General features: G+C 34.5%; 2 protein-coding genes across 4 annotated transcripts; both read left to right on the top strand.

Moving 5' to 3' along the window:
- Window positions 1–386: 386 nt before the first annotated feature.
- On the top strand, window positions 387–5,904 carry LOC147410680 (uncharacterized). The gene is made up of 3 exons (XM_086418983.1): window positions 387–981; window positions 3,012–3,181; window positions 4,873–5,904. The coding sequence occupies exon 3, from the start codon at window positions 4,876–4,878 to the stop codon at window positions 5,902–5,904; it is 1,029 nt and encodes a 342-aa protein (XP_086275109.1). The 5' UTR covers window positions 387–981; window positions 3,012–3,181; window positions 4,873–4,875.
- On the top strand, window positions 5,892–7,613 carry LOC147410679 (uncharacterized). 3 transcript variants are annotated; one of them, XR_015177378.1, is made up of 5 exons: window positions 5,892–5,979; window positions 6,071–6,358; window positions 6,458–6,754; window positions 6,834–6,882; window positions 7,453–7,613. XR_015177378.1 is itself a non-coding variant. In XM_086438433.1 (5 exons), the coding sequence occupies exons 1-3, from the start codon at window positions 5,920–5,922 to the stop codon at window positions 6,734–6,736; spliced, it is 627 nt and encodes a 208-aa protein (XP_086294559.1). In that variant the 5' UTR covers window positions 5,892–5,919; the 3' UTR covers window positions 6,737–6,754; window positions 6,834–6,864; window positions 7,453–7,613. The 3 variants fall into 3 exon arrangements, 1 of the variants encoding a protein (XP_086294559.1); XM_086438433.1 differs by having other exon boundaries at window positions 6,834–6,864; XR_015177382.1 differs by lacking the exons at window positions 5,892–5,979; window positions 6,071–6,358; window positions 6,458–6,754; window positions 6,834–6,882 and adding exons at window positions 6,958–7,079; window positions 7,177–7,302.
- Window positions 7,614–24,635: the final 17,022 nt, after the last annotated feature.

The following is a 24,635-nucleotide window of genomic DNA, read 5'->3' as shown; positions in this document are numbered from 1 at the left end:
AACGTGGTTACTGGGTGGGGCTGAGAATTCATTCAAAAATTCCTTACATTCTCCTCATCTCTACTAATATACTCTATTTTTTTTTAAGAAGTCAAGTTCATTGTTATAGGTTGATAGTAAATCATCAATGTCTAAGGAAAAAGACCAACTGAAGGATTCTCATTAAAATGATGAAAGTATGTATGTAAATATGTAGTAGAGATCCATGCATAGAGGTCCTGAAATTCATTTGTATGATATTTTAATCAATATTTTGATCATGATGTTAGAGAATTCTAATCTTACTTCATTGAATTGTATAAAAAATCTTAAATAATTAATTATATATATTTTTTTTGGAAAGATTGATGACACTATGATAATAAAAAGGATGTTTGATCCACTACGTCATATTGCGGATTTGGCGACGCCCCATTTGCGCTAAAAACGACTGCTAAAGGCAGTCGTTAATTGCGACAGATGTTAACCGTCGTTTAAGCGTCGTTCAACGAAATAAGTAAAATTTGGGGTGCCAATAGCCACTCTAACAAACATTTTTTGTTTTTTTTTTTAATTTCAGATTTCTCTCACGCTCGGTTCTCTCTCTCTCTGCTCTTATCTCACTCTCACTCTCACTCTCGCTCTCTGTCGAATCCGTCGTTCTTCTCAATCTCTCTCGAATCTGTCTGTGACTCTGTCTCTCTCTCTCTCTCTCTCTCTCTCTCTCTCTCTCTCTCTCTCTCTCTCTCGAATCTATCTCTTTCTTACTCGACGCTATACCGATTTCAATAAGTTTGAAGTCATCTTCTTCTAAGTTCCGATCTAGAAGGTAAATCGATCGGAGTTTGATCGAAAGACCTGCGCTCGATCTCTCACTACAGAATCTGTGATTTTGATCGAAGGTTTTAGTGATTTAGGGCAGAATCGATCGGAGTTTGATCGAAGGTTTTAGTGATTTCTTCGATCTCCCTCCATTTGCTTGGCTTGTGATCGAATCTTCAGGTATGTCAAAGTTTTTTATTGAATCTCTGATTTTCCTTAATTAATTTAGGGTTTCAAATGTTTTCTTCAATGTTAAAGCATGTTTTAGGGTTTGGTTATGGAGTTTTATATCATGATCTAGCTGTTATATCTCTTTAATTTCAGTTTTGAACATGAGTTCTTGCCTTTCTTACCCTTCTTTAAGCTCAATTTTAGATCTGATTATCTTTCATATTCATCAATTTGAGTTCTGTTTGGGAATGGAAACTTTATTTTAGATCAATTTGTGGTGTTTGTGTGTTGGTGTGCCAAATATTGATCAGAGAGGACATGTGAGTGTTGCAGTGCTGAATCAAATCATTCTTTATAGAATGGTTTTATTCATTTTCTTCATTAACGATGTTATTGTGAGGTACCTAATATTCCTAAGTTGGACTTCAAGAGGCTAAATCAAGAAAGAGGGTGAGAGTTTTACTGTGTGTTGCTGGATAAAACTTCTGAAGTCAGATATTTAGTTTCCAGACTTTAGAAGTGTTACCAAACACAATTATCATTTTGATTGCTCTGTCAGTTTTTTTTGGTAGCTGAGAGATTTCAGATCTTACAACTTATCATTGTTGATAGTAGATTGTAAGCTATTCTTGTAGGTAATTACCATTTACCAAACCACATAAATCCTTGGGTTCTATGTGTTTGTTTCTATGTTTTTTTTTCTTTTCTTTTCTTTTGTTTCTGTACAATAGACTTCTATTGCCACCATAAAGTATTTATATAAAATCGAGCTCAAAACCTTTTATTTCCTATGATGGGTAATACCAATTTTTATTTTTATTTTTCTATGTTCCAAGAAAATAAGCCTATTTACTTTGGGAATTTGTTTTTGTATTGGAGGGGGTTGGTGTTCAGGTTAAGCTGAACTTCATCTACCCAGAGAGTGCAGGGCATAACATGGAGGAGGTAATGAGGGTGGTGGTGTCCCTGCAGGAGTTTGACCATTCTTTATGTCTATTTTACACCAATACAACACAACATCCAAAACACTTATAATGACTTTCAGCATAGAATGGTCCTTCCATTCAAAAGTTCTCCTGTTTATCTTCTTCCATAAGTCCTAACAAACCTCAATTATGGGTCTGTCTCATAGGATTCTAGATGTGGACCTCCATTTCAACCATCCAACTCTGAGTTTATGGACAATATTTTCTTAATCTCTAGTTCTTATGTACAATAGGGGCTCCAAATTTAGGTGTAATGTTCACAAATAAGTGAGAAGAATTGAAAACTTAGTTGGCAGGTCCAAAGAAATTTAATGTTCATTAGAACTACTCTTAGATCCCTCTTAAATGTTCATATTTATGATTTTGTGCATCATATTGTGTAAGTTAATCCATCTCAACATTTTAATTAATCTTTGCTAAAGTTGATTTATTCTGTTTTTTTGTTTTTTTAAGTTGCCGAACATATTACTTCATAAAGCATTAGTTCTTATTTTTTTGTATAAATTATTTCTTTAAGTTTATTTTTTTAGCATGTATACATCAGTTTTATGAAAATGAATCATCGATCTAGCTGTCCAACTCTAATTCAATGCGACAACTTCCTTCTATTTCTCTTTATTAACCTATACATATTTTGTATAAATTCAGATGTAAACCTATAGATCTTCTTTGAGTTATAATGCACTAATTTGAAGATGATAATAAAATATGGCAATTTTCCTTTTAAATTGAAAAAAAGTAAATTATCCTTTGTTTCTACCATATGTTTGAGTTACTAAATTGAAAAACTTACCACACCGCAAGAGAAATGAATAGTGAAATCCCGAGGGGTTGGCTCAATGTCAATTTCAAATAGATAAGGGCAGGAGAATGAATAGTGAAACTTCGAGGGATTGGCTCAATGTCAATTTCAAATAGATAAGCGATGAAAGTTTTATAATTTTGATTGGGATTCATTCATTGATCCAATAGTTTTATAATTTTCTTTCTTCCATTTACATTTTGAGTATTCTGCACGAAGTAACAAGTCTGATAAACTATTGCTACTTACAGCTGATTACCAGAACGAAGTAGAAGTTGGAGAAGCACTTGCTAAAGGATTTTAGTCTGGCCTTGTGAAAAGAGAGGACCTTTTGATTACCACCAAGGCTAGTGTAAAGCATTTCTGTTAGACTATCTGGATTTATACCTTGTTCACTTTCCTATAGCCACGAGGCATACTGGTGATTTCCTACTTGTCATTACATTTTCACATTTGTTTTTTATTTGTATATATGATTATGTGCAGTAGTTTATACCTCTTTTAATTGCTGTATTTGTGTGTGTGTGTGTGTGTGTTTGTGTGGTGTTGGAGGGTTAATTGCTGTATTTGTGTGCAGTAGTTTATACCTCTTTTAATTGCTGTATATGTGGTCCATTGAATGTTCAATCCAAAGTCTACTTCATAGATAGGGCACATCCCGAAAATTAGACTGATATCACACTATTACATAAAAGTGATACTGATATCAATTACATAGATAGGGATCCTAACTCTTTAACTAAATTTATCATCTCAATTCATTTATTGTTAGTCGAAATTTTTAGCAAAACAAACATATCCATTATAGGAAACTAGATCATTTGCCTCGGGATACATTAAGAAATCATTGCACTTGATATATACCATGATTTAGGTTTAAAATCTCCCTTGATCACTTATTACTTATTGAACACTAATCTCTCTTAGCAAGAAAAGAAATAGGCATACTAATCACTTTTCATTAATCTGCTACATGCTATATAAGACTGAACTCAAGGATAATACTATATAATAAAATAAAAATATGAATAAACCTAAAAGAGTGCTGATTTTTTCTAATTCAACCTGACAAACTAACTCAAAATAAACATGTGCAGTTGTGTATGCTGAGGGGAAAAAATCGACTGTTCTTGCATGTGCCATGTTAATGAGTTTTTTAGTTAGTTTGTCAAACTAACCCAAAACAGTGCTGATTTTTTATTTTTATTTTTTACTTACTTAAAAGTAGACTTGTGTTTGATCTCAACAAAAGATGTTCATTTTAACAACACATAAATGACAACCACAAACAATCACTCCCATATATTATGGTGTCAGCCCTTTGTGAGACCATAATGTCTTGGTTCTCTCTAAACCATGTGTTTTTATTATGTGTTTGGATACCCTATCTGATGGACCCATATAAGCTAAATATACTGTCACATGTGACTTTCTATTGTGTCTTAAAAAGCCAAAACTTCTTCTAAGTCTTGCATAAACGACTCTAAATCCCACTTACAAACATAAACAAATCAAATCCTTTTTAACTCTTCTTTTATTCTTCAAACACACTTTATATTGGTCTTTTCATAAAGCCCATATTCACTTTCTTCACAAGTCACAATCGCTTTAACCAGGTAAATTTGAAATGTAGTCAAAATATCATATCGATTGAACGTTTCGATTAATTAAAAAACTGATATGTTATCAACCGATACATCCAATACAACCCAATACATTCCGAAAACATTCAAAGTTTCAGAGTCAATGAGCTCTAGGCATTATCCGCGGTCCTTGTCATCCTACCTTCATTTCTGTCATGTATGAATAAAGGATGAAAGATTGCATCAGTTTGACAAGATCAGAATCATTGTCAACAGGAGATGGATATCAACTTTATGTTCATCCTATTCCACAGCTCTAGGTAATCAACAGGAGATGGATATCAACTTCCATTTCATTAAGTTTGGGTAATATATTATCATAGAATAACTCACTTTATGTGGGTTGTTTTCTTTAGAATAGTATTTGATATTTTTAATTGTTGACGTTTATTTTACTTTATTTTACCTTTATTTTAGTTTTTTATTCATTTTTTCACAATAATAAATTTATTTTTATTTCCATTCGTAGAAAATGTCTTCCTCGTCTACGCCCCCAAGTAAAGAATGGATGACGGCACCAAGACTATCTGTTGAATACTTAGAAGGAGTTAATTCGTTTTTTAGATTCATAAGAGATAATACCCATAAATTGGGGAGTGATGATTGGTATTGTTGTCCTTGTGTTAAATGTCGTAATCTTTTAGGAGGAAAGAAAACACTTAAGGATATTCATACACATTTAATATGTGATGGTATAGATACTTCCTACACGACATGGATCTATCACGGAGAAATTCCCATAAGTGATGTCAATAACGATATTGGTCCGTCTACTAGTAATCGTAATGAAGATGTATTCCCAAGAATGGTTGAAGTTAATGACGAAGAAGATGTTCAAGTTAATGACGAAGAAGATGTTCAAGTTCATGATGATTTACCAGAGGATATTCAATACAAGAAATTGATAGAGGATTCGATGCAACCTTTATATCCGTCTTGTCGAATTGAGAATACAAAATTATCCGTGACAGTTGATTTGTTGAGCATGAAGGCTAGACATCAATGGTCTAATAAGAGTTTCTCAGAGTTGTTACAATTAATTAAAAAGATTTTACCCGATGAGAATACTTTGCCAGATAATACTTTCACTGCTAAGAAGATGGTCAAATCTTTGCGTATGAAGTGCGAGATTATCCATGCATGTCGTAACGATTGCATACTATACTGGAGAGAACATGAAAATAAGGATAGTTGTCCTACGTGTGGTGAAAGTAGATGGAAACCGATAAACGATTTGAAATCGAGAAGCTCACGTTTACCGTGGAAAAAATTAAGATATTTTCCATTAACACCAAGACTACAAAGAATGTACAATATACCGTGGATTGCAGAGAATATGACATGGCATGAAGATGTGGGTTCAGTACCGAATGAATTAAGTATGCGTCATCCAAGAGATTCTTCCTGTTGGCAACAAGTAAATCGTAAGTGGGACACATTTGCTGCTGAAGCACGTAATGTTCGATTAGGACTTGCAACAGATGGATTCAATCCTTTGTAGGAAGCGATTGACAGGATGATTGATACTGATCCCTCTAGTGTACATAGGGATTTGGACCATGATCCAGTTGCAACAGTATGTGCATTATTTAAACTTTTAATTAGTCTATATAATGTCTCTTAAAAGTATTAACATTACTTATTTATTATTATTGTTTTTTGAATAGATTTATGGTCGTGATACTCGAGGTCTTGTGCGAGGCATGGGTCTCGGTGTTTCCAAAACCTCCATGCATTATACGACTCCATTAAAAAAAGCCTTAAAAGATCAACAAGCATCACATCAAACATTCGAGGCTAACTTGGAGGCTAAGTTTAATGCTAAGTTTGAAGAGTTGACAGAACGATTACAAGAGGAGTCTAGAGCACGCAAGTTATTAGAAGAGAAATTGCTTTTTTATGCCCAAACTGGAACATTGATGCAACCTTCCTTTAATATTGGAAGTTCTTCTAAAGTATAAATTTTAATTTAATTAAATAGTAGATTTCATTCATATTAAATGTTTGAATTTATAAAATATTTATATTGCATCTATTGTTTTGCAATTTTATAGGCAAGATACGATACAACACAACAGGATGCACAATCAGATCGATCAACTGCGCAAACAGCTAGAGGCCGTTGTAAGCTGCTCCGTATACGAAAGCCGTGTGATCCTATTGCCATAGGGAGAGTGACATGTGTGTCTACTACTGATCCAGATTGTTACAATGTCATTATTGATGATATCCTTGTTGGGAGTGTGGAATTACAAAGTGGGGAAGGAACTTTTGAAGATTTGACAATCGGAGATGTCACTGAATGGCCCAAATTCAGGACACAATTTTATTGATGAAGAAATGGAAAAAAGGTAATTTAATTTCGTATATGCAGTTACATTATTCCTTATTAAAAAGATATACTTAAATGTTGTGTTGATACAAATGCAGATGCAGAAAGAGATCTAATGTCAGGTCGAGAGTTAGACTTTAATTTTTGGTACATTTAGTTTTTGGTACATTTAATTTCACTACATAGACTTTTTACTTACGTATGTTTTACGATTTCTTTTATAACTATTTTTGTTGTTGTTAATTAACCCCTTTTTAACTCCGCCAATGTAAAATTATATGTTTTACATTGCCGGTCCCAAGCCCGGATAAAGGAGGAGGGAAAAGGATGGTCCCAAGGAGGAGGTAAAATTATTTGTTTTACATTTAAAATTATAAATGTTGTTTCTTGTTCCCAGTGCTCTTCAAACATTTCTGATCGTATATTACTTTCTTCAATCAGGGCCAAGATATTTACAAGTCGTGAATCTCGACATGATTATAAGAAGACAGTCTGTGGTCTTTTTCACATTTAGGAAATATAAATTGACTTTGGGATTTTGAGCATCCTCTAAGCTACCCCGAAAAGGTTGTACGATATATCTGACATCAAATTTGCAGTGGTGTGGATTTATAAAGTTAATGCTTGGTTGTCATGGATTTAGCTTTGTTGATTTTTATATTGAATACTGAGGAGAATTGTGTGGAATCTTGACCCTGTATTCTTGAATCTTTTCAGGTGAAGGCAGATCTGTCTATGTGAGAAATTTACCGTCTACCGTTACAGATTCTGAAATTGAGCGGGAGTTCAATAACTTCGGTAGAATCAAGCCTGAAGGAGTGGCCATCAGGAACCGCCAGGTCCATTAACTTTGCTGCCTATATTTTTTACTAGTGTCCGAAAAAGAGGAGATAAGGTTCATCATCTTCCAACGTAAGGTTCATCATCTTCCAACATTGAATATTGGATTTTGTACTGAAAATGCCCTTAAATTTTATTTATTTTTTATCAAAAATTTCCAAAGTGTATTTATTGCACTTTAACGTGTGCCCTAAGGACACGTCATGTTAATATTAGTTGCTGTCGTTAGAAAACTGAGTTTAAGCATAGTAAATTATATTTTTGGAAAGTAATTTTGTTTTAATCAGAGATTTTCTTTCAACACAATAACAGCATATATAGAGAAAAAAAATCACGCAAAACAAATTCATGCCTTTGCTCGAAATGGATGTATAGACAGATTCGCGACATATATCCGTTATGTTGCCCCCTGGCCGTGAAGACTTTAAAAATATACATGTTAATATTGCTTGGTGTTGGATAGAATACTGAATTAAAGTATTCCATCACAAAAATAATCTTCCCACAAATGCATAAACATTACATTTCTAGTGGTTATCACATTTTTTAAATTTCAAGCATATACCCAATTTTGCTATACATATCGCAAAAAATGCCGTTGTAGCCATTTTTAGTATTTGAACTTAGTTCTAGTGCCTTTTGTCAGTGGCCAAGTATGTCTATGCAAGCTTCCCTTTTTCATGCCATTACAGTAAATTAAACAACTAGATTCGTGTTTAACTACTTCATTGAATGTGGAAAGTGGAGTGGAACTAACTAGCCTTTTTATAGAAGGATGTCTTTTCTTTTTGTAGCTATGCTTCAAACTAATGATGTTGACACTGCCTTACATATCAGGACATATGTTGGGATGTATTGACACAGATGCATATCTGACATGAAAAATAAGAGAGCTTCTATTGCTATACCAACTTTTGCTAACACCACCCCAAGATGTGTGCTATACCTTTGGTGATTTACATATGAATTGGAATGGTGTTAGCAAAAGTTGGTGTGGCAATATAATCTCTAAAAATAATTGACAGATGGAATACACTCTTGTGCATAAGTCAAGGGAATAAAACATTTATGCCATTTTCACTTGCAGAAAATGTAAATCCTGCATTATAGCATTTGTACGCACAGGCACCGTAATGACTTAGACTCTCATGATAATCAAATATATTTTTTGTAAATGATTTAATTAGGGGCATTGATACTTGTTTCTGCAGGGAAATTAGTAAAAAAAAATGATTTCCTTTTGCTTGGAATTCTTGCTCAGGTGTTATATTTGTTTACAATCTATCCCAAAGGAGGACAAAAACAAGCTTGCAAAGATGGGCATCAGAAGTTGCAGCAACTGGAACATTCTCAGCTCCTCTGGGATCTGGTGGCCCTGGTGGCCTTCCTGTGCCATATATTGTTATTGGTAACAAAGCAGATATTGGCACAAAGGAGGGGCCAAGAGGAAGTAATGGCAATCTTGTTGGTGCTGCTCGCCAGTGGGTTGAGAAGAAAGGATTGCTTCCATCTAGTGAAGAACTTCCACTTACCGAGAGCTTTCCAAGCACTGGAGGCCTTCTTGCAGTAAGATGTGTATCTTGGAGGAGGATTGCTGGGTCATCAAAATACAGTTATGAAAGAGCAGCCAGAGAATTGTCAGATCAGCAAAGAGAGTTCAAACTATAACAACAACAGTAGAGAAATTCAATGTGCCATTAATTTGTTGTGACATTGTTGGGTCTTCAATTGGATCTCACGCATTCTTTTTAATAAAAATATTATTACATTGGTCTTCAATTTGCACTTTTTAGATATTGATTTTATTTTATTTTTTTAATTTATAAAAAAAAAAAAAAACAATAGTCAGTGAGATGAATTTGTAAATAAACGACTGTCGTTTTTCCCGACTGTCAAAAACAGTCGTTTTTTCCGACTGTAAAAAACAGTCGTTTTTCCCGACTGTTAAGTGTCGTATTTCCCGACTGTTAAGTGTCGTTTTTCCCGACTGCCAAAGACAGTCGTTTTTTTCCGACTGTCTAAGACAGTCGTTTTTTCCGACTGTTTTGGACAGTCGCAATTAAAAAACCACTCCTTTCAAAACGACCCCATTTGCGACTGTAGCGGCAGTCGTTTTTTTGCAAAACGACTGTCCTGGACAGTCGTTTTTGGCGCAATATGACGTAGTGATCGGTAAAAGGAATCATGTAATTAATGATGATTAATTTGGTTTGGAGTGAAACCAGGACTGACATGTCCTTAGATGGATAGTCCCTAAACCCCTCGAGGAAGATCGTGTGTTTTGAGATTTGAAAAGTTTGTCTGAGCTGGTGTGAAAATCCGAGATGATGGCCTAGTCTAGCTGAGCCGGTGTGAAATTCTGGCTTAACATTATTATAATCGTTGTTGTTAAAGTGATGAAATGTATACATGTGGTAGTATTATGGTTGATTAATTACAAATTTTGCCTAACATGTTTACATTATTTTATTGTTAATTTTCTATGAGATGAATAAAAATCCTATGGGGCTTTCTGCTCATGATGTTTTAAAAATTTTCCAGATATATGAGCATCGGTTGACATGGAAGACCAGTTGATGGAGCTATAGAATAATTTTATTTTATATTTTATTTTTTTAGTCAGGAATCCTGAGAATCAAGGCATGACAAAACTGGTCCAATTCTAATTTTAGTGGTTTATGGAATGTTGGTGGAGTCTACAATCAAGTTGTTATCTCAACGTATCAAAGCTTCTGTTAGCATTGCTCGACCTTAAAGGTTCAAAAACTCCAAGAGTTATAAGATGAGGGGAGATGGTGGAGTACTAGGAAGTATAAGAGATGTACCTATTATATCAAGTCTTCTTACATTGAACATTTATGAGAGGCCATTGATCCATTACTTTTGTTGCTGAGTTTAGTAAGGGAAGGTTTATACACTAGTCTTGGAATCTTATATTGTAAACATATCAAGACCGGACATTGGAGAGGATATGAATATATTTGCTGATTAGTCCTGAAGTTAAAATTACAAAAACTTGTAGTTGTGGTCATGGCTCCTCTGAATGAAGATTTGAGGTGATCTTGATGGCGGTGATCAAAGTTCTATGAAAATGTATATGACCTTTGTAAAAATTAAATAATTGGTCATTAAAAAATTTAAATCGGTATTTATCTAGTTTCAAAAATAACTACAAAAAATGGTTACGCGACGAATAGGGGTGCAACTTCGGTAGGCTGGCCTGAACTCAACCTGATTGATGGACGAGCTTGGGCCGAGTTAGGTAGAAAATGAGTTGAGCTTGGGTTAGAATATTTCAATCCGATTTTTATTCAAGTTGAACTCGGGTTGAAAGTACGACTAATCTGACTCAACCCTGACCCAATGTTATATACTACTATTATATAAATATTTTTATATTAATTGTAGATTTTGTATTCCGTCTTTTTATTAGGACTTGTGGACAATTAGTAAATATTAATGTGAATTTTGGGATTTATGGTTTCTCTAAATATTCTCTCCGTGATGGATGTGAAGGTTGTATACAATTTTATTTACTAGTAGTTTTATTTTTTTATATTCTATATTTTTAAATATAAAACTTATTTGCTAATCAAAATGAAATTAAGGTTATTCAACGAGCCAAACATTATCAAACCTCCCAAAATTACCTAACCTGGTTTTAGAAGATCAAGCTTGGGTTGGTGAGCTTAGACCAAATGGTTGGGTTGGGTTGGGTTGGGTTGAGCTCAGGTTCAGGGTTCTGCTACTTGGGTTGAGCTTGGGTTTACCCTCCAATCCACCTAGGTTACAGTCCTAGCGACGAATTCACTAGTTTTTTAAGATTTGAAACTAAATTGGATAGCTACAAAATTGTGCCTAAAAGTACTACTAAAATAACCTCGAAATGAAAGATAAAGATATTAGAACACCTTCATTGTTCCAATTGGATATACATTCGTGAGATACCCCTAAAATATAAATGATAATAGTTAAATGGATGCTTGGATTAAAAATTATAAACTTCTTAATATTATCACTGTTTGTTTTCATTGCTTCTAAACATAAAAGAACAAACTCACCACTTTTAAATGAAAAAAGTAGCAAATTCACCACTTAACCTATCTTTGTAAAAAAAATGTTGTTTCTCCCTCCTTATGGTTCAATTCAAATAATCTAGTAGATGATTCATAGATTGAGATTTGGATACATTAGGAGAATAGTGATGAGTTCTTGGTTGATTTCGTCCCCATAACAAGGAAGAGGATCGGGAATTCACTATCGCAATACGGCAAGGTGCGTTAGCTCCGTTCTCAGAATTTCTTTGGATTTTCACAAAATAAGATTATTTATCATATTTTGAATTTTGGAAATTGATGGAGAGAAGAATTAGGTTTATCGATTAAAATATGATTTTGACAGTCAAAATCCATTTTTACGATTAAATATAATGGAACTCACGAATAAATTCGGATTTTAACAGTGAAAATCATGAATCATTGATGAAAAACCAAAAAATTATCATAAAGATGAAAATGATGAAAGCTATAATACAAATTTGATCTCACCTTTGTCTAGAATCAAAAGAATTTCTAAAAATTTGATTAAATCTTCTTGCTTAGTTCTTTTATTGATTGATTCCGATTCAAATTACAATAAATCTTCACTGTAAATGAGAAAAAATAATTATTTTCCTCTCTCTCTCTCTCTCTAAACTTTCCAAAAGTTAAAAAAAAAATCTAACAATTATTCCATCTCTTTTAAAAGAATAATCTATTCTCCCTATTTATAAAAATCATAAGGGGAGAAATTTTACAGATTAAATCTTTCCTAAAAAGTAAAGACGTACTTATTACACACTGTCTGAAAATAGACATTTACGCAAAGAACACGTGGAAGAATTACATTATAAGGATACGTGCGTTAGAAAATTACATCACATTTCAAAAAGCACGTATGGAATTATTTAACTGAATCGAAAGAGAAGAAATGTTTTATGATATAGTAGCATAACGATTTTTCTTGAAATAGAGATTTGTTGGTGTAGTATCTATGTAGCAATTTTGACACAACATCCAAATAGAGATTTTTATGTTGCACCCCTTCTGAGCGATACAGTATTCCTTAAAGTAATTTCAGACATCAACATGATGTCTCTGACTTTTTGCTTTTTTTGATCAATTCTTCTTCATAAGGCTCTGGACATCTATAATTGGGTTTGATTTTCAGACAGGAAAAACATGACCATTGTAGATACGCAAGCTTCGAAACCTTTTGAGAGATTTTGAGCTCATCTACACGGGTTTAGGAGTCGCCACCATTCAATTACAGTGCGAATTGATACTATAAAAATTATTTTGTGAAATTCTATTTTTTGACTTTTAGTGACTCACATATCCAAAAGATGAAGAGATGATCTACCTAGATATCTATGATAAGGAAGTTCAGTTGAGGGATAAGGAAAGTGTTAGGCACCTTATCCCACCCATCCTAAGATGGTTACCAATATATGACCATATGTGATTTTGAAATATTAACTTAATTTTGAAACAAAGGAAATTATGAAGAAAGTTAAAACATCGATTCACTATAATCTAGCTTTAGAAAATTATGGATTTTGACCGATGCGCAAGCCAAAAAAAAAAAGAAAATATACTTGCTAGAATTTTTTATGGGCTAGAATTTTGATGAAAATCCATATGGATTTCACCATCTTGAATCCAAGCTTTTTTGGAAGATTATGTGCTCACTTAGGAGTATCTTTCTATTAGTTTAGTCTTTAGGAGATGTCCAAGAGTTGGATACCACCATGGAAAGATTAGGGACTTGATGCATGGGGTTTGTTCTCTTTGGGACTATTTTTATTAGCTTAAGAGGTTAGATGTTGATCTAAGAAGATCCCCACATTTAACCTATAGCTATTTTAGAGAAAAGATGTGATGTGTGTGCTTGTTGTATATGAGTGTAATGGACTTAGAAAGAGAAGATTACCTCCAAGAAGGGATTACTCTCTAGCTCTTAAGCCATTATAAAATAAAGTAGAAAAATATTTATTTTAAGAATTTAAATTACAAGAAAAGTAAGAACAATTACTCTAATAATATAAGGATTGCTAGAAAGTAGAAGTACCTATTATAATGCTCATGGAGCTTATTGAGAGCTTACAGGAGAAGATTACATTTAGGAGGTTTTACACTTTACCTCATTGTCTCACCAAAGCAAGTAAAATCTACATTATTACAAGCAAAGAAACATGAAATAAACTTGCTTAAATGAAAAGAAGGGGATAGGTAGAAAAGTAAGGTTTATAAGGGGAGAATGGAGGATTCAACCCCACCTTGGTTTTCTTATTCTTCTTGGTTAGAGCTTCTTGGAAATTTGAAAATGGATTTTGATAAGTTAGAGAGTTTTGAAGAGAGACTTGAACAGTATTTTAGCTTCTTGAGCTCTTTCTCTTTTTTGCCTTAGACAGGAGTCCTATTTATAGGATTTTGGGAAACCTTTGGGATAAACTTGTCTTAAATCATTGGATTCTCAAAATTTTCAGTAAAACCTCCACAAAGAATATCATTTCCATCTTCTAACCTTGTCATTGATGGTCTTTATCCTATAGTTGGGTCTCAATAATCTTAACCATCAATGGGTATTATGGTAAACATTCAAAAGTTCCAAAAAAAATTTGATGAAGGTTAGAATAGTCCTAAGACCTTGACCTTGAGTCAATTATGAAGGAAACAACCCAAACGACGTGTAATTAAGTGATAACTTTTTGGCCTCTTGGATCAGTTTCCTTGAAAGAATCTCTAACAAATTAGGGATTGGTTGGTCATTAGGCACAAATTCTAGAAATTTCTCTTAGGCAGACAAAGTAATCATAAGCTTTGAAAATTGGTCATATTATATTGAATGTCATAGAAGCTCTTTGAATTGTAAAAAGAATAGAAAAGGGTAGAAGGGAGATTAACCTTTGACAAGTCTCAACAAACCAAGATTAATGGGGTAATTGGCCCCAGTAGGGATCAAACTAGACTAAGGTCTTTATTAGGGGAATTGGTGAATTACTAAAAATAAAAATGAGAAATTTATTTGGGTAATTAAAGTAAAAAATAAAATAAAATAGTAGGATTTTTTGAGGAAGATCAGTTTTAAATGGAGGGTTAATGGGTAATTAACCCTAACCAATTTCGAGTGCACATGGATTAAAAAAATTGCCCAACAAAATTGTCCATGGGTGAACCACGGCCAATGCAAATTTTATGCTTGGCTGTGGGTCACCATTAGACCAAGCAAAATCAATGCTTGGTCGTAAGTGACCCTTGGCCAAGTTTAAAAAATGTTATGGTCGTAGGTTACCCTTGGCCAGGCTAAAAATTCTACCTGACCACAAGTTACCCTTGGCCAGGCTTAAAAAATCGTATGGTTATAGATCACCCTTGGCCAACTCAAAAATGAATGATAATTGATCCTCAAACCTTGATTTATTCCACATTAGGGTTTTTGAACCCTTAGGAAAGCTAACTTGGGTCAAGTCCTTTCTTAGAAAGTTTTTGGTGTTCTCAGGCTCAGCCTAGGCAAAAATGAGGTGTCTACAATTGTCCCTCTTTGTGAGAGTTGCAGTGAATCACAAAGATGTAGAATCAAACTCTTTTTTGTCTGATCGAGTTTAAGTATGCTTACTTGTTTTCATCTGATTTTAGTGAACTCAGATTGAATCTATGAAAATAGTTAGTCATCCCAAGTTCTAAATCTATCAGGGATTAAACCTATGATTTTAGGCTTCTTGGCTTGATGTATGGCTTTCAAAGTTCTTGAAAAAAATAAGTTTTGTGACATGATATAGGGTTCTTAAAACTATTTGATAAATAAATATTTTGAAAGTAAGGATTTCAATCTGTGTTCATTTTGGTAAAAGTCAACTTTGCATTTGGAGTTGGTGAAACTTTTCAAGAGTGGGTTTAACTTAGATATTTTTCGATAATTGTATACCCACAAATAAATTAGAGTGAAGAGAATTTTACTTGAATCTTGTTTTGAAAAGGTGATTTGGGTTTGAACGCACTCCCTTTTAGGGACCTCAAGTTCTTACCACAATACTGCGCCTTTGGTAGGTTTGGGTTTTAATGCATGCCTCTTGGAGGACTTCAAAATCTTACTACAATATCACATCTTTGGTATGTTTAGGTTTGAATGCACGACCCTTGGAGGACTTCAAGATCTTACCACAATGTTGTGCCCTTGGTGGAATGCATGTCTTTGGAGGGCCTCAAGCTCTTACCGCAATGTCACACCTTAAGTAGGTTTAGGTTTGATTGCATGCCTTTTGAGATCCTCATGTTCTTACTATTTTGGCACACCTTAGGTAGGTTTGGGTTCGATTGCATGCCCTTTAGGGGACCTCAAGTTCTTGCCATTACGTTAGACCTTAGGTAGGTTCAGATTTGAACACTTTCCCTTTGGAGGACTTCGAGTTATTACCGCTACTCCACGTCTTAGGTAAGCAAGATAATACTCGATTCTTCGGGAGTTTTCTCACTTATGGATTCTATTGTTCGTTTGTCTTCTGTGTGCTTCGAAACAACTTTCTAGGATCTCTTTTCTAATCAAGAAAATTCCTTTTTTTTTTAATTTTTTTCGACTTTTGACTTTTTCTTGGACCGTGGGTGAGGCAGCCAGGCTAATTTTTTTTGCCTTGTCGTGGGTTATCCCCATACTGGAACATTTTCTCAAAATTTTTAAAATCAAACTTCACATTCATTTGCTCATTTGCTCCAAAATCGAAACTTCCTTGCTCCTTAGCTAGTATGGATTTTGACCCATAGATTTTTAATTTTTGCTTCCAAGCTTGATCCACGGTGTGAACTCAACTCATGGTGAGTTGCCTCGGTCTGATTTTGTTTGCCACGTTTGATTCGTGCTGATTTGAAGATTCGCAACTAATTGTGATTGAGTTGATCCAATCCTTCATCTTGAAACCTTAAATTTCCTTATAAGGTACATAATAATCTCTGAATTTCTTTAATTTTCCATTTATATCCTTCAATCCATGAGATTGGAGCTAAATTCATCAATTTTCACTTGTTTCTCCTTTTAGATATATGCTTCAATGAATATTTATTTTCATCAAAATTGATAGATTAGGTCTGAAATGCAAAGGGGGAACTCCTTAGGAATTAGTTGTAAGCAAAATTAATATATTAATCAAAATTAAAATGAGGTATTCTAAAAGAAGTATTTTGGTTCGAAGGTGGCCCAAGGCCGACCCAATCTGGACTGGCCGAGGGTCAGGTTCATTCTGGTAAATTTTTGCCTTAGCCAAAGGTTAGATTCGGCTAGGCAAAAATTTGCCACAATCCGAAGGTGAACCATAAACTAGAACTCTATGTGACTTTAAGACCTGAAAAGTCGAATTTTTAATATGAAAACTATAATTTTGCTTTGAGAATATTATGATCATAGAACCCACCAAACATCCAAGAACGAGTGATAACGAGATTGGAGAATGATCCAATACCTTATGGTGTGCACCCCTTTTGCAAGTGAAAATATAACAAACTTATTATATATATATATATAAAGTTTTTTTTGTAAATTTCTGGATTTTTAGGGATTTTGGTTCAAAAACTTTATTTTAATTATTATTTGATTACTTCCCTGCTTGGATGCAACTTTGGCTTTTCGATAATTTCTTCTCTACTAAAGTATTTGAGCGTCTTTTCTCTTATAGCACTGATTTAGTTTCCTTGATGTCGATGAGAAAGTATTCGCTCTTCGTGATTAGGAAGGAGAACTAGTATCCTTATCTTCAGTCTGTTGATGAGAATATGATTAGATAGGTAGGCCCTTTCCAACATTCTGTTTAGTCTTCCCTATCTTTTAGTAACTGCCGCTTTTTAATTTTGATTGGATTATTGGGGTCTACTCATTATTTTTTATTTCGAGTCTTCCGTCAATATGGTCACATTCAGGGGGTCCATTGCCCTAAGGACTTTAGTAACTTGACCGAAAATTTTGACTCTTTAGACACCCATTTACGATATTGGCTATGTAAGTTTTAGCAGAATATGGAGATTCTCTATGCTCCTATCTTTGCTTCTCACAATTTTTTCTGGTACCAATCTTGGCTTAGAGACTTGATGATTGGTTTTCCTTCTCTTGTTTCTGGTCACTATCTTGGTCTACGTATTTCTTGCATCCATGACTACCATGATCAGATTTAGGAGCTTCGAGTAGATTATCGTCATATTGAGCATATTTGGGTACAATCTAAGCAGAAGCTACAATGTGATATTGATCGTTTGAGTGTCGCTTTGAGTAACAGCGATACTTTGAGACGTAGTGATGCCAAGAGGTATCAGGTTGAGATTGATGATCTCAGAATGAGGTTGAGCTCTAATACTCGCGTTGACGACATGGCATCATATCTAGTGAGCCGAGATCCTTTTGATGCATATAGAGTGATCATTGATTTGGTGGCTAGAGTCCGTGATTTAGAACTTTGCCTAGATATTTTTTATGCTTCACGTAATTTGACGTAATTTCTCTGTATTTCTTATACCTTTATTTTTTGTACACTTGAAGAAAATGATGTAAAATTATGCAATGAATAGGAAATAATTTTTTTGTAAATATTATTGACTTTAGATATATTGTAAAATCCCGAATTTTTTATTCGTATCTCGAGGAAAATAAATAATGAAAATTTGATAAAATCTTGAAAATGGGACTTAGGGGTAAAATTTTAGGATGTTTCTGATCATTTTTAATGGAATCTGACATGACCATTGGATTCAAAATGATTGAAAAGCATACTTTAACCTGTAAGCATGCTCAAATGTGAATCTGAACAGAAACGTTGCAAATCCTTAATTATCGAGTCAAATCAAGCTAAAAGAATGACTTTTTACTAGAGTAATAATTTTTAAAATTTGATCATACTATTGGATTCGTAATAAAAAATTATACAAATTTGAACTATTTATTTATCATTTTTGGATATCAAAAGGTCGAATTATCGTCAAAAATAAAAATGCTGTCAATTTTAGGGTCCATCGGGCAAAAACGTAAATTTTTGTTAGAGATATAATTTATAGAAATTGACCATTCCAATAGATCTGGAACAAAAAATTAGATGAAATAGAGTATTCATTCGTTACTTTTGGAGTCCGGACGGTCAAGTTATCGTCGATCGAAACAATAGGCGAAATACCGATTTTGTCGCAAGACTTTATATAAATAATTTTTTTAATTTTTTTCACTATTCATCTTCCAAAGTCGCCAAAAACCAACCAACGAGTTTTTTTTTAAAAAAAATTGGTTTTCTTCTGATTTTCCAACTTCGATTCGTCGCTAACGGTCCATCTTCGACCGTCGATGCAGAAAGGAGAAATGTCCGCAGCCTCGTTCTCTACAAAATCCACCCAAGTTTCTTCTATTTTCTCTCATTTTTCATCCCGTATGGTCAAAAATCAGCCGTATGTATATACGGAAATTTCGAAACTTTGACCTCAAATTACATCGGTTTCGAGGTCAAACTGTCATCCGTCGTAGAAGGGAGAAAGGACGACGGCGTCGAGATTTTTGAAACCACCAGGTTAGATTGGAGAATCAGCCGTCTTAAAATTTGAACCACCTCGATTTTTATGCATGTGTTTCAATTTTTTCGCCTAGAGATCGTAAGGAACTCTCAATTTCTATTAGTATCGTAGATTGTGAAAATTACATTTAGGATTGTATTAAAAATTTGTAATGTGTTTCCAAAAATATAGAATTCAATTGATTTTTTCAAATTCACGCCAGAACTTGCATATTTGATATATTTAATTGTAATTTATAACAAATTATACGTGGGTAGGATATTTCACCGGGTTATTTTCACCAATTGGGTCCTATGCACCGCTCAGACCTTATTTTGATATAAGTTTTGTAAATTTTCAATTTAAATGATAAAAATAAATTTCATAGTTGAAAAAAAAGATTTAATATTCAATGAACTTATATTGAGTTGATGAATATCAGAAAGTAGATATTTTGCTTGAGAGATTGAAAACTGTAATAATTGAAAAAATGAAAAAAGGGTATGAAACGGTAAAATGTCAGAGTCACACCCGAAGGGCAATGTCTGCATTTTACATTGTTGTGTTGTGTACAGGTTGGTGAACGGATATACAGGGATAATGTTACTGGTTGCATGTTTATTTACTTTCTGTTAGCGTGATGCGCTGTTTACTTTTCCATTCTGTTATTTATTTTAGGTCTAGTGGCCACAGTTGCATGGTAGGAAACTGGATATCTATTCTCAATGTTGTATTGTTAATTTCTCTTTTGTTTTCAAATGAAAATAATATATATATATATATGTATAGCTATTTTTTGAGCTGTTATAGAGTCTGTGAATGCCTGAAGGGATAGTGCGTCATATCATCTGGAGTGGTGTACTATCCTGGGATGTACGGTAGGGACCACCAAGTTTATACGTGGTATGGGATGCGTATAAGAGTGGAGTCACAAATAGAATCTAGGTTATTCCTCTCTATCTTTACCAGTGAACTTATAATGTAAAGGTGGTCGTATACGAATGGTTTGTATATTTGGGAATCACATACACGCTTGATAGGCATAGACGAATATGATTAGTCAGTGATCACTAAGAATCTATAGTAGTCGAACGTTCTGACACATCGAAAAGAAACCCATTGCTTACGGTCACGTCAAACAACCAGCCTGAGCTGGTGAATGCGCCATCGATCCGCGGGGTGTGCAAATCCGCTTTTGACCCTTGAGGTTTGGGAGTTGCCACCTAGTTATTATGGTCTAAAAACCAAACTGACTCTAAAATGGATAAAAAACTAATCTACTACAGAAAAACCTGAATCCGGGGATCACATTACGGGGTTGGAAGGTGTTAGGCACCAACCCCGCCTGGCCAATGCCGATCTTTACTTATTCCAAATATAACTACATCGTTAATGACAAAACCTAGATAAAAATAATAATAAAAATCTTACCTTCGATCTGCAAAGGTTCTATTCCCTCAGATCTGGTGAAAATACTCCTTGTACCGTACTCCTTACTTCGTTTTGTCTCCGGATTTGATTTCTGATCTCCGAGGCAAAGTATCGCCTTCTTTGATCTGAGTGCTTTGAATTTGTTGTAGATTTTGGATTGTTTTTGAAAGGTTTCTGGGTGTTTTCTAGGCCAAAATCGAAGCAGGGATGTTAGGTAAGGAGTTGGGGTTCCAAAATTAGAATTTTGGAGAGGTTGTGGAGGCTTTTTCACCTACTTTTCCTATGATTTTTTCTTTGATACGAAAATAGGGTGTGGAGGCTCCTATTTATAAAGTTTTTTAGGAGAATTAGGGTTTGATTAAGATTTCTTTTAGGGTTTCAATTAGGGTTTAGACTTTGGTCTCATGAGATGGACTTAGTCTTTAGGGTTTTGACTTTTAGTCTTATGAGATTGACTTGATTAGTGTTTTGATTTAGGGTTTTGACTTTAGTCTTATGAGATTGACTTTAATACTTTGACTTTAGTCTTTCTTGGTTGGCTTTTAATATCTTGACTTTAGCCTTACTTGACTTTAGTCTTACTTGATTGACTTTAATGTTTCACTTTACATTTTTTAATGATTTATTTATTAATTTCGAAATTTTTAATTATTAAAGTTCTAAAATTACTGTTTTGCCCTCGGAGATGATTTTTTACGTTTTAAATCGTTTTTCAATGTTCCAGGATGTTTTGGAATTAGTTTTTCGTAAGAAATTCAATGAGAATGTTGATTTTTGTCATTTATGAAATTTTTGTGTGAAATGGTTGTGAATTTTATAAGGGGTATTTTCGTAATTTTGTCAAATTTTGTGAAAATTGGCGAAGTGATTTATTTGGTTTCGATTTGTTGTTTTATGTGTTTGAATGGGTCTTCCTAAGCGTAACGTTGATTCTAGGGTTGTTTTGATATTAGGGGTATTTTGATAATTTGATCATTTTTAGTGATTTTTATCGTGAAGCTTCTTTTTGGTTTGCAAAATGATGATTTATATGTTTCTGGGGTCGTATTTTCCTGGCGTAGCGTGGTTTCTAAAGTTTTGTCAGTTCGAGATACCTCATCCGGATTTCTGAAACATATCTGGTAACAAAACAAAGTATTGGAATAAACATCCATAATTGGGAATCGTTGCGATCGGGTTGACGAGTTGATTAATCAGGCGAATGCAAAAATGGGATGTCTACAGATGCCCCTCTTTGGCAGAGGGTTGAAGCAAATTAGATAGCAAATCTATTTTGGTAGATAGTGTGATATCCGAATGCCAAAGCTAGTGACAGTTCATTTTGCAACCTGATTTAGCAATTCGTCGGGGTGTTCGGATCCTTGAGGGTAAAACTCTCCTCGAACTAGAAAAATGTCAAGTCCTTAAGCGCGAGCTCTCACTAGCAGTGTCAGATCCTTAAATTTTAGAAAATTCTCCTTCATTGATGTAACAACTGTGCAAGTGTGTGGACTCAAAATTTTAGATAGATTTCAAAGAGTTTGAGTTGGAAATGAGTCAAATCTGAGCACAGAATAAAAATGAATTAAGCATAAACTGAGCATAATTGGAGCGTAAACTGAGCATAATCTGAGCATAGATTGAGAATAAACTGAGCATAATTCCAAGAAAACCCTTGGCGGCATCTGAGCATAGTTTCGAGAAAACCCTCGGTGGCATCTGAGCATAATTCCAAGAAAACCCTTGGCGGCATCTGAGCATAATTCCGAGAAAACCCTCGGCGGTAACTGAGCATAGTTCCGAGAAAATTCTCGATGGCATCTAAGCATAATTCCGAGAAAGCCCTCGGCAACAACTGAGCATAGTTCCAAGAAAACCCTTGGCGGCATCTGAGCATAATTCCAAGAAAACCCTTGGCGACATCTGAGCATAATTTCAAGAAAATCCTCGGCGGTAACTGAGCATAGTTCCGAGAAAATCCTCGGCAGCATCTGAGTATAATTCCAAGAAAATCCTTGGCGGCATCTGAGCATAATTCCAAGAAAACCCTTGGCGGTATCTGAGCATAATTCCAAGAAAAATCCTTGGCAGCATCTGGCTGAGTAAAACTGAGAATGAAGGAATGAATCTGGAAAAGAGGGGTTGAATCTGGGAATGAATAAATCTGGGACAGAATGAATGCCCTATCTCCTATGTGAGATCCAAAATGCAATTGTTTGAACCTCAAGAGTTTATCCAAAAGTTTCATGAATTTAAAACCTGAATTTGAACCTCACGAGTTTTTCAAAAAACTGTTATCAAGATGGTAACCTTAAGTTTGGGGTTCTCATTATCTTTTAGGATTAACATTGCTCAAAAAAAATGTCCCTAGTTTGACAATAAACATGGCATTGAAGATAATTGAATACATCATGCAAAAATAAAAAAATGCCCCTAGTATAAGGGGAAACTACATATTAGAGGAAAAAGAAAAATGCCCCTTGTATGAAGGTTCAAAATATTTGATTACCACAAGCGCAATAAAGATCCAACTTTTAATTTTAATTAATTTTATTGAAGGTTTTGAGTCAGGCTCAAGAGAACAAAATTATTTCCTTTTGAGACTCATCATAGAATTCATTCTTCTCTCCTTTGGTTCACTTGGGGAAGTAAGAATTTTCAGATCAATCGTAGACAAGATACTTGTGGCTTCCGAGTCTATGCCTGGTTTAAGCTAAGTATTGACCCTGATTATTCAGACTTCTGATGTTTCAGCTTGGACCGCTCTCAGTTTAGGATTTTCTTCTATTTTTCTTTGTTGCTCTAACTTTTGCCTAGATCGCCTTTTCAGGTTTTCAATCTATCGAGCTTGCTCTAGCTTTTGCCTAGATCACCTTTTTAGATTTTCGATCTAGCGAGCTTTTTCTTCTTTTCCTCTCGGCTCTGATTGTTGCCAAAGTTATCTTTTCAGATTTTCAACCTTGCGAACTTGCCTTAATTTTTGCCTAAGTCGCCCTTTTTGAGTTTTCAACTTAGCAGGCTTCATCATTTTTTTTTATCTTTTTCTTCTCTTCTGGTCTTCTAGAGTTACTGTCTGATCATGCTTTGCTATTTTCCTTGACTTTTCGCACGGTACTTAGGAGGACTTTCATGGGTAAGCTTAGGACTGGGTATAAAAAGAAAGGGATTTTGAGGCTCAAAAACCCAAATGCCCCTTGTGTGGAATTTTTTTTATTATTTTACTTTGAATTTTCTTCTCCATTTTGAAGATATTTCTTTTTCTTTTCTTTTTAGATTTTTTCTTTATCGAGGAATCTATTTTTTTCATTTTGATGTGGTTGGGCCTGAAGTAACTTCTCAGGTTGCCTACGTACCCCAAATTTTTAGGATCAGACAAAAACGTAGTTCGGATTTTCCCTCCCCTGGGTTAGGTAATCAGGCTAAGAAGTAAAAGGCATATTTTTTTTCTCTTTTTTGAACAGGCTGCAAAGGGGTTGAGAAAGGAGACAATGAACTGGGTAGTAGAAAAATTGATTCGGCCAAAAATGGCATCCTTAAATGAGTACCGTTTGATTTGATCAAAGTTGGTTGGTTCTGGTAACTCGATTCCATCATGATCTTGAACCCTGACAGCTTTTCCTGGTAATATCTCATTGATGATGTACGGACCTCCCCAATTTGGTTTGAACTTCCCTCTAGGGTCAAAGATAGGTGCCCGATTATCTTTGAGTACTAAATCCCCAACTTGTAAGTGACAGGCCTTGATCTTTTTGTCAAATGCACGGGCGACTCTTCTTTGATAAGCTTGCACGTGATACAAAGCTTTCAGTCATTTTTCTTCGATCAAATTCAATTCTTCATACCGCTGGCGAACCCAATCTGTTTCTGACAGCTGACTTTCCAACAAGACCCTAAGAGATGGAATTTCCATTTCAACTGGCAAGACCGCTTCCATGCCATACACTAAGGAGTAGGGAGTAGCTCCAGCAGAGGATTGAATTGAAGTTCGATATGCCCACAGTGCAAATGATAGTTTTTCAGACCAATCTCGATGTGATTGACACATTTTCCTGATGATAGTCTTAAGATTCTTATTAGCTGCTTCGACTGCTCCATTTG

The sequence above is a fragment of the Akebia trifoliata genome, chromosome 1 (assembly GCF_017979445.1).
Source record: "Akebia trifoliata isolate Shusen 1 chromosome 1, ASM1797944v1, whole genome shotgun sequence".
NCBI classification, from domain to species: domain Eukaryota; kingdom Viridiplantae; phylum Streptophyta; class Magnoliopsida; order Ranunculales; family Lardizabalaceae; genus Akebia; species Akebia trifoliata.
Note: the sequence above shows the minus strand (reverse complement) of the source record. Positions and strands in the feature narration are given on the sequence as shown.

What these genes read in the sequence shown, in the direction of transcription:
- LOC147410680 (XM_086418983.1), top strand. Translation starts at nt 4,876, where the DNA reads ATGTCTTCCTCGTCTACGCCCCCAAGTAAAGAATGGATGACGGCACCA.
- LOC147410679 (XM_086438433.1), top strand. Translation starts at nt 5,920, where the DNA reads ATGATTGATACTGATCCCTCTAGTGTACATAGGGATTTGGACCATGAT. An exon ending in ACCATGATCCAGTTGCAACA is followed by an intron (nt 5,980 to 6,070) that starts GTATGTGCATTA and finishes TTTTTTGAATAG; the next exon opens with ATTTATGGTCGTGATACTCG. An exon ending in ATATTGGAAGTTCTTCTAAA is followed by an intron (nt 6,359 to 6,457) that starts GTATAAATTTTA and finishes GCAATTTTATAG; the next exon opens with GCAAGATACGATACAACACA.